The 9,348-nt window shown below is 45.3% G+C and overlaps 1 protein-coding gene across 4 annotated transcripts in view; it reads left to right on the top strand.

Moving 5' to 3' along the window:
- IL31RA (interleukin 31 receptor A) overlaps positions 1-9,348 on the top strand; it is a 76,111-nt gene that overhangs the window by 1,650 nt on the left and 65,113 nt on the right. For 3 of the 4 annotated variants that reach the window (XM_025201168.1, XM_025201169.1, XM_025201170.1), the window contains exons 2-3: positions 3,729-4,031; positions 5,125-5,245. In XM_025201168.1, the coding sequence (XP_025056953.1) occupies positions 3,729-4,031; positions 5,125-5,245 (424 nt within the window). The remainder of the gene's footprint in view (positions 1-3,728; positions 4,032-5,124; positions 5,246-9,348) is intronic. The other variant, XM_025201171.1, reaches the window with a different exon arrangement.

Here is a 9,348-nt window from a genome sequence, read left to right on the forward strand (position 1 = left end):
GGGGGGGGCTTGGCTCTGCCCTCCCAGAGCTGGGAGCCTTTGCCTCTCAGAGCTGGGATTTAGGAGCCACGCCTTCTTTTCAGCCTCTGGGTTGGTTGGGAGGTGGGGAGAACCCTGCACTGGGGCTTAGCTCTGCCCCTGGAGTTGGGAGCCATGCCTCCTTCTCAGCTTCTGGGCAAGCTGAGAGTGGGGCACAGAGCTCAGCTCTGGAGGGCAGAGCCAAGCCTTGCTGCAGGCTTCTGCCTCCACTCTTCCCTTACCCAGCCCAGAGGCTAAGAAGGGGACATAACAGGGGACTCCAGCCCTGCTCCCATCTCTGGAGGACAGATCCAAGGCCCAGTATAGGCTTCCCTCTCTTCCCAGCCAGCCCAGAGGCTGAGAAGGGGCCATGGCCCCTAGCACCCACATCTGGGGGCGGAACCAATCCCAGGTGCGGGCTTTTCCCCATCTCCCAGCCAGCCCAGAGGCTGAGAAGGAGGCATGGCTCCTGGCTCCCAGCTCTAGAGGGCAGAGTCAAGTCCTTGCTGCAGACTCCCCCTCCTTTCCCCAGGCTGGCAACATCCAGCTGGGGATCTGGTTCCCTCCTCTCCCCACCTCCACTCCAACCAGCAGCACCCATCTGGGCATCTGGTGCTGGGCCAGAGGGGTGTTTTTTTCCCCCCTCACCCTTTCCTCAGCCACCTGGAGTGATAGTGCTCTGACTAGGGAGCAGAGGAGTGGGGAAGACCCTTCTCATTGGAGCAGACAGCACAGTCCAAGGCTGCAAAGCATCATGGGATGCTGGGGGACTGTGAGTTAACTTGAACCAGGAGGGGATCTGGGACAGAAGTTCCATAAACTGGTTTAACCTAAATCAGTTAAGTCTGATACTGCATCCAACCAGGTTTATCTTAAACCAGTTTCAGCCATTTTGAAAGTGGTTTAAGTACACTGAACTTCTGTTCTGGTAAAGGTTTAAATTGGTTTCTGATCACTTAAACTGGTTTGTGTAACTTCTGTTCCTAGCCCAAATGTTAGCTAAATCTCAAACTCTATGTCACAAGAGTACAGAATAAACTGATAATACTTACACCTGTCCAATGAGTATCAAGAATCCTTGATTTATATACCTTTGTAACAAAAGCAGAAAGTAGGGAAACCAGTCTACATAGTATCACATTTTTGGATGAATGTGTGACAATAGGGAAAAAAAACAAAAAAGCATGGAAGATCTGCCATTGCAATATGTGGAAGAAAATGGAATCAGACTGCCTACACACACAAGCTGTTAAGAAGGCTTTGTTGTTGTTGAAATTATCCTGTTCAGTGTATTGGGAACACTAATCATCATACTTTGATGCAGGAAAAAATAACCCATAATTCATTGTTACTGACTTCTGGCTCCTCATAAATAGGAAAATGCAGTCATCTTCACTTCTGTAAGTTGCCTACAGGTAGAAGTTACTCATTACTCTTAGACCATACTAAGGGCACTTAAAACGTGAGTGTCCACATGCTAAAGCTTAGTAACTTGTGCTGAGTGCCCTCTGAGTATCTCAAAGTTATGCTGCTTCAGGTGAAGGTTAATTCTGGGTCATGCTACCTAGCTCATGTTAGCGTATCTTCAGTCTGCTCCAGAGAGATAAAATGGGCATTTTTTATTCTTCCAGCATCTCAGTTTTCACTGCTCCCAGGAGACACTTCTCCCCTCACCCCCACCCATTGCAGAGATAGAGCCCAGGTGTCCTGGCTTCTATCCATGCACCTACTCACCAGCCCTCTAGTGGCAAATCAGAGCTGTGCTGGCAAGAAATTGTATTAACCTGGCCCTGTACTTTTACTGCCCAGTGATCCCAGGGTCTCTGTGGAGACTCATCTGGGACCTGTATGGGCAGGGTGTGCTCAGCCTGGTGGACAGAATGGGGCTGCAGGTGGGTGGAGAATGTTGTCTGGAACTGGTACAGGCTGGCAGGGCCAGGACCAGAGTGGGGTTCAGGATTGTAGGGCCAGGACCGCACGGGGCCTGGGGCAGGGCTGTGGTCCAGTCCTCATGTGCTCCTTCCCATGGAACCAGTGCCCATCACAGGGATGTGTGGGTAGCAGATCATGGCTCTGCCCTGGGCTCTGGCCCTATACTGTCACTGCCCCAGAGACCCACCCCGCCATCCCGGCCCCAATCCCAGCCCTGCCCACCTGTCCTACTGCCAAATGCAGCTCCCTACCTGCCTGTGGGCCCATCCTATTCATCTGGCCAAGCATGCCCTGACTGCCTTGGTTCTAGGCTGGCCTCCAGGGAGATCCCACTGGCTTGCTCCATCTGGAACCCCTGGTGGTAGGTGTAGGACAGATGGGCCAGGGTGCAAAATGGCTGTTTCCATGAACACGCAAAAAGTGACAGTTCTATGATTTTCCAAGGAGTCAACAGGAAAAAAAAGTACCAAAAATGAAATGCTGGCTTCTCAGTGGGAGCCAGTGGTCACTATGGCCCAGCCTTGCAGCCCACTGAGAGAGACGGGGTGGCACAAAGAGGTGCAGCCAAGATGGAGGCCGACCCCTCTTCCTCTTGCCACTGCTTGGTTGCAAGGGCTGCCTTTTGAATGGCTCTGCCCCTCTCTTCCAATCAGCAGCAGAGAGAAGGGCCACATGAAGGGCAGTCTTCTGCCAATCAGTGGTAAGGGGTGGGGCCCCATGAAAGACAGCCTGCTTGGCCAATCAGCAACAAGGGACGGGGCTACCAGGGGCCAATCATCAGGGGGTGCTGTGAAAAGACAGCAAAAATGATGCCAGGTGCTGCAAGTGGCCCAAAATTTTTCCCTTGCCTTGGCATGATTTAAGTAGATGCCTAAAAATAGGCTGTCTTGACTTCTTTTATGGGTTATATTTTTCATAAAAATCATATAAAATTAGGGTTGCAAGGGATCTCAAGAGGTCATCTAGTTCAACCCCCTGCTCAAGGCAGGACCATCTCCAACTACATCATCCCAGCCAAGACTTTGTCTAGCTGGGTCTTAAAAACCTCCAAGGATGGAGAGTCCACAACCTCACTGGATAACTTGTTCCATTGTTTTACTACCCTCCTAGTGAAAAAAGTTCTTCCCAATATCTAACCTACATTTCCCTTGCTTCCCTTGAGACCATTGCCCCCTGTTCTGTCATCTGCCACCACTGAGAACAGTCCAGCTCCATTCTCTTTTGAACCCCACTTCAGGTAGTTGAAGGCTGATATGAATCCCTACCTCAGTCTTCTCTTCTCCAGACTAAAGCCCACTTCCCTCAGCCTCTCCTCAGAAGTCGTATGCCCCAGCCCCCTAACCAGTTTTGTTGCCCTCCAATGGACTCTTTCCAATTTATCTACATCTTTTCTGTTGTGGGGCCCCCCAAACAGGACACTACTCCAGATGTGGCTTCACCACTGCTGAATAGGGGGGAATAATCACTTTCCTAAATCTTCTGGCAACGCTTCTACTAGTGTACCCAGTTTGTGTTAGCCTTTTTGGCAACTAGGACACACTTGTTGGCCTATATTCAGCTTGTTGTCCATTGTAACCACTAGTTCCTTTTCTGCGGAGCTGCTGCCCAGCCACTCAGCCCCCAGCCTGTACTGGTGTATGGGATTGTTCTGTCCTAAGTGCAGGACTTTGCACTTGTCTTTATTGAACCTCATGAGATTCAATAAAGATGAATGCAAAGTTCTGCACTTAGGATGGAACAATTTTTAAAAATTATATTTTTATGTGATTTATTTTCAGATGGAAATTCTGTGAGAGAGGCTAAAATTTTTCCTCTGTCACCTGAAATCGAAAGAGGGTCAACTTTAAAACTCTTTTGCACTCTGGGAAAACATCTCATTCCTCGCGGAAATGCAAGTCACATCATCTGGAAGTTGAATCATGATTTGATTCCACAGGAATACTATACCATTATTAATGAGAGTACATCTGGTGTAACCATCCATAACTTCACTTATGAAAGTGCACATGTGAGATGCTTCACTAAGATGCTTCATTTGGGTGATGAACAACTTCAGATTCACATCAATGTTAAATCTGGCTGTAAGTAGAATCATATGACTTGCTATACCTAGACTAGTTCACGGATTTCTCAGGTCTTGATTGAAAACCTCATTGAGCAGAATGGAGTTTTTCCATGGATTTAAGTGGATCTTGGTTCTTGGCCCTTAGATGGTTATGTATCATGTCTAGTCTACCATATTGTAACTTTCAATAGCAGGGGTGCTTAACCTCTGGTCCACAGGCCAGATCTGGCCCACCCTTTTTAGAGAGGTTAGAGATTTTTAGAGATATTGTACCTCCGAGATGAAGTAAACTCTGAATCTGATTGCTTCAGTAGAAGATGCTGAGAAGTGATGTTAGGAAGTCTGTGCATACTCTGAAAACTCCTTCAAGGTTTCCTACATCAGTGACAATTCCAGATGTAGGGTCAGATACACTGTAGAGTAACTAGTGCTTTTCTAGAGGTTTGTATTCTCTGGGCATGTCTACACATTCATTAATGTGGCATAGTTACTGCACATTAAGTTTAGTACTTGTATAACCAAATACTAAATCAATGCACAGTAACTGGAGCTACTGCAGAATAGCACCAGTGCATGGCTTTTTAATTATGCTAATCGCACAGTAGCCCAATACCAGTGTGCAGTAGCATATTAGCATAGTTTTTGCCCTGTATGCTATGTGCAGTAGAATTAGGTTATTGCACAGTTAGCATCTTGTGTAGATGCACCCTCTGTGACTTCTGTGGAGCTGCTTTAACTTCCAACTACAGTCATTTAATTTCTGGGGTGAAATAAACATAGAAGGTGAAAGTGAATGCATTTATTGACCCTAGCATAAGGTTGCTAATGAGTTAATGGAAAATACCTTTAAGCCTGGTTAATGATATTTTTGAGAAATAAGATTAAAATATTTCTTACATCGGAAGAAAATTTGAGTTTGTGGTTTACAGTTGTTGTGTAGATGATGAGATGTGAGGGCAGTAACGAGTCACTGTAAGGCTCTGCATATTATAAATTTACTGACATTTGCCATTTATTGATTTACTGACATTTGACTGGTAAGACTTGTACTATTTCAATATACTATTCAACCATATCTGTTCTGGAATTTTTTTTTTTTTATCTTGTAGTTTCACCTGAGAAACCAAAAAATATTTCCTGCATTTACTATTATGATATAAACATTACTTGCAGCTGGATTTCAGGAAGAGAAACGCATCTGAATACGACATATACTCTTGTACGAAAACAGTAAGTAAAAGACATGTCTCGGTGCTCAGCATAGCTGTACTATAACTGTCACCTCTTGATTACCAGCAGTTATATTCTGATATCTTGTAGTTTTTTGTATGATGAAAAAAATCAAAACAAAACAAAAAAATCAGTAAATTCAATCCACTGGAAAAAGTGCTCACATTGTAAGTGAAATATTTCTTTCTTAGCAACGTTATCAAAGAAATCTAGAGCTAATTAAACATGGAAATATCAGCAGGATACAATGCTTCTTATTCAGGAAAAGTATGTGTTGGTAGAACAGTATCACAGTTAGTAACATAACGGTGCACAATGATGTCCCTGGGTACTGCCTAAGGTGGAGTTGCTGGAATGGAGCCAGTGGGGGGCCTTATCCTCACATCCCCCACTCTAAAATGTAGCCAAAAAGGTAACGTTTGGCAGGGGCCTGTGTGTCTAAAATGGGCTTGCACCCATGTTCTAGTGTGCTATTTCAGAAATAGGATTAAGTTAATAAGTAAATGTGCTTGTTTTTCTAATAAAACAAGCCTTCCAAGGCAGTTTGCACTATGAATTGAAAGTAGGTTATGATATAAAAGTATGTTAGTTTTCAGTGTATTAGCATGGTTGAGATATTGTAAAGTCATTGACTTAGAAAATATGGACCTGGTTTCTTTTCAGTGTGTATTGATATCTTTTTATAGAAACAGGATGTTGGATGCCATGGTTCTCCTGCTTTGCCTGTGGCAGATTAGGGTGTTATGTCAAGGTTGATGGTAGTTTTACTAAGAGTTTCAATTATGGATTTTTTTGGTTGGTTTGGAAAGGCATAACCTTGCAACAGGCAGGGGGCTTGATGAGGTAACCTCTGGAGGTCCTTTCCAGCCCTATTTCTCTAAGATTTTATGATTCATACAGTTTATGGTGTGTGGTTGCTCAGTATACTTATATACTGTTAAGACCAAGGGACCATTGTCTTTTTTTCTTGATAATATTACCTGCATTTAGTAATTGGAATGACACTTCCACTTGCATGTGGTTTGTAAGAAAAGTTATTTATTCTTCAGAAGCAAAATATGCTTAGGTTAATATCTAGTAAATACCTAATTAGTATAAAATGTCATTCTCTCATATGGAGTTAAAACTAAATGTATGTGTATTATCAATGGCAGTGGTGCTCAATCTTTTGGCTCTGAGGATCAGATAAATGGTTCGGAGCCACTGCCGATGTGATCAGGACCTTCCTTTCAGGATTTGGCCCTGCGCCAGCTCTGCCCAGTCCTGCTTGGACCTGTGCTGCTCTTTGTCACCCCGCCTGCCCACTCAATTCTGCCCTGCTCTGCCCTGTCCCAAATGGCCTCACTCAGGGGGAGCCCTACAGATCGCAGGGCTGAGTCCAGACATTTGACAACAGGGGAGTGGCAGTTAGCTGCCACTGTTCCTCTGCCACCACATTTCACAACTGTGAGGAGCCCTATGGGCTGGATAACATGGCTTCATGGATTTAAGCATGAGCCAGGGATTGAGCACCCCTAATCTATGGTAGCAATACTTGGGATGAATATACCATTTTAACTATTCAACATAATTAAAAATATTTACCACAATCTAGGTAAATATTATTTGCATTTTAAAGCTGGACACACACAAAAAGCAAAGAGACTTTATCAGGGCCTCACATGCAATAAGTAAGCAGAGATAACATTCTGATTTGCCACCCATCTAGGTCTTAGTTTTTTCTCCAACCAATGGAAGACTACTACCTCTTGACCTTGTATTGTCTCAAAGACATGTTTATACATTTCTTTATATTCATTGGTCTACTGGTTTTATGCAATATAGTTCCTTGTCTTGTCACTGTGACTTTTTGTTCCTTGTTTTATTTTATATGTTAAAACTGGAAATTGAGATTGCGAAATTGATCATCAGCATATGAATTGTAAATGCAGATTTCTAAAGGATGATGTAAAAGAACCAAAGTTACTGATGTCAGAAATTAACAGATTATACAGCTCATTCCCAAGCATTTGTCTTTATTATTATACTCATAGATATCCACCTATATATTGAGTAATAGAAAAGACTAAATGCATTTGTACAAATTCTGCCTTCAAATATATAATTAATTAGAAGAACTTATGAAGCATCACAAGTTTTGTGGAAGTGTAGCAATTCAGATGACACTTTTATTGAGAAGGTATTTCAAGATGGGGCAGGAGGTAGAGAGAATCTGCAATCACCAGCTAGCCGAGATCATAGTCTAGTGCACTAAGTTCATTGCCTAGTGCAGTGGTTCTGAAACTTTGTAGACTCAAGACATCTCTTGGAAAGTTCCAGCTCTTAGTTTTTGCCCATTTTTTGTCCACAGAAAAATAATAGAGCAATTCTTCTGTTGCAAAGAACTCAAAAACACCATGCTAGAATATTTTGAACACTATATAGTTCCTATTGGAAAAATTGTTGCGTTTATCTCATGTATTATATTTACACACTGTGGCAGGGGAAAAACTCCCTGCCCAGCCACAGTGCTAGTTTCCCCACCTGCCTCTGAGCACGCCGCCCACCTGTCTCGTCTGCCATGCCTTGTTGTTACTTAATTAAGGTGTTAATTAAGGTGGGAGGCTGCCCATTCTTGCCCCAATGCCAGGGGGCACTATCTGCATCTCCATTCTTCCCCTACACTGCAGCCCAAGCCTTGCAGATGGCATCCAGATGACACAATGCTCCCGGCCTACAGCCAGACCAAGCTTAGCCCTCATTGTCAGGCCTCAGACACACATTCCTACTGCCCTCCTCTCACTAGGACCTCTCACACTCCAACCCCTCTCACAGGGTCTCTTTCATGCTTCGACAACTTGTACTGCCTTGCTCCATCTTGGAGTGGGCCCCTTAGGCCATAGGCTTTAGCTTGCTCATACCTTGGGTGACAGACATACTGTCTTTTGGGCCTCTCCCATGACCCTCACCTGGGTAGTGGCCAGCCAATTACCTGACCGGGTCTAAGCTTGCCCTGGCCCTTTCCGGGGAAAATCTATACCCTCACCCACACACATACTGGACTCACAGCCCTCTGGATTTCCCCCCTTCACTGAGGCTCCACATCTCCACCCCCTCCCTGGGGCCACCCCCTCACTAGGGCTCTGGGGCTTCCCTCCCCAGTGGAGCTCAGGTGGCCGTAGCCATGCCTGGCCCCTTTCTGAGTCTTGCACCCTCCCTGGACTCATAGATTTCATAGACTTTAGGGCTGGAAAGGATCTCAGAAGATCGAGTCCATCCCCCTGCCCCAGTGGCAGGAAGACAGGTGGGGTCATAGGATCCCAGAAAGATAAACATCCAAATTTCTCTTGAAGGTGTTCAAAGTAGGTGCTTGAACCACCTCCGGTGGCAGTCTATTCCAGACCTTGGGGGCTCGAACTGTAAAGAAGTTCTTTATGTCCAGCCTGAAATGGTCCCGAAGGAGTTTGTGACCATTTGACCTTGTCATCCCTTGGGGCACTCTGGTGAACAGACGTTCCCCCAGATCCTTGTGGGCATCCCTGATAAACTTATAGGCGGCCACCAGGTCAACCCTAAGCCTGCGCTTTTCCAGGCTGGAGAGTCCCATAGCTCTCAGCTTCTCATTATAAGGTCTGTTTTCCTGACCTCTGATTATGCGCGTGGCTCTCCTCTGAACTCTCTCAAGCTTCTCCACATCCTTTTTGAATTGTGGAGCCCAAAACTGGATGCAGTACTCCAGCTTTGGCCTCACCAAGGCCGAGTACAACGGGAGAATGATGTCCTGGGATTTGCTTGAGAAGCATCTGTGGATACAAACCAGCGTTTTGCTCGCTTTACTAGCTGTAGCATCACATTGAAGGCTCATGTTCATCTTGTGGTCAGTCATGACCCCCAAGTCCCTTTCGTCCATAGTGCTAGCCAGCGTAACACTGCTGAGCCTATAAGCGTGCTGCAGGTTTTTCTTCCCAAGGTGGAGAACCTTGCATTTTTCAGTGTTAAACACCATGAGGTTCTCATTCACCCATTTCCTGAGCCCATCAAGGTCAGCTTGAATTGCCTTCCTGTCCTCAGGTGTGGACACTTTACCCTAAAGTTTGGTGTCGCCGGCGAACTTGGCCAGCCCA

This window comes from Alligator sinensis, unplaced genomic scaffold (assembly GCF_000455745.1).
Source record: "Alligator sinensis unplaced genomic scaffold, ASM45574v1 scaffold123_1, whole genome shotgun sequence".
NCBI classification, from domain to species: Eukaryota; Metazoa; Chordata; order Crocodylia; family Alligatoridae; genus Alligator; species Alligator sinensis.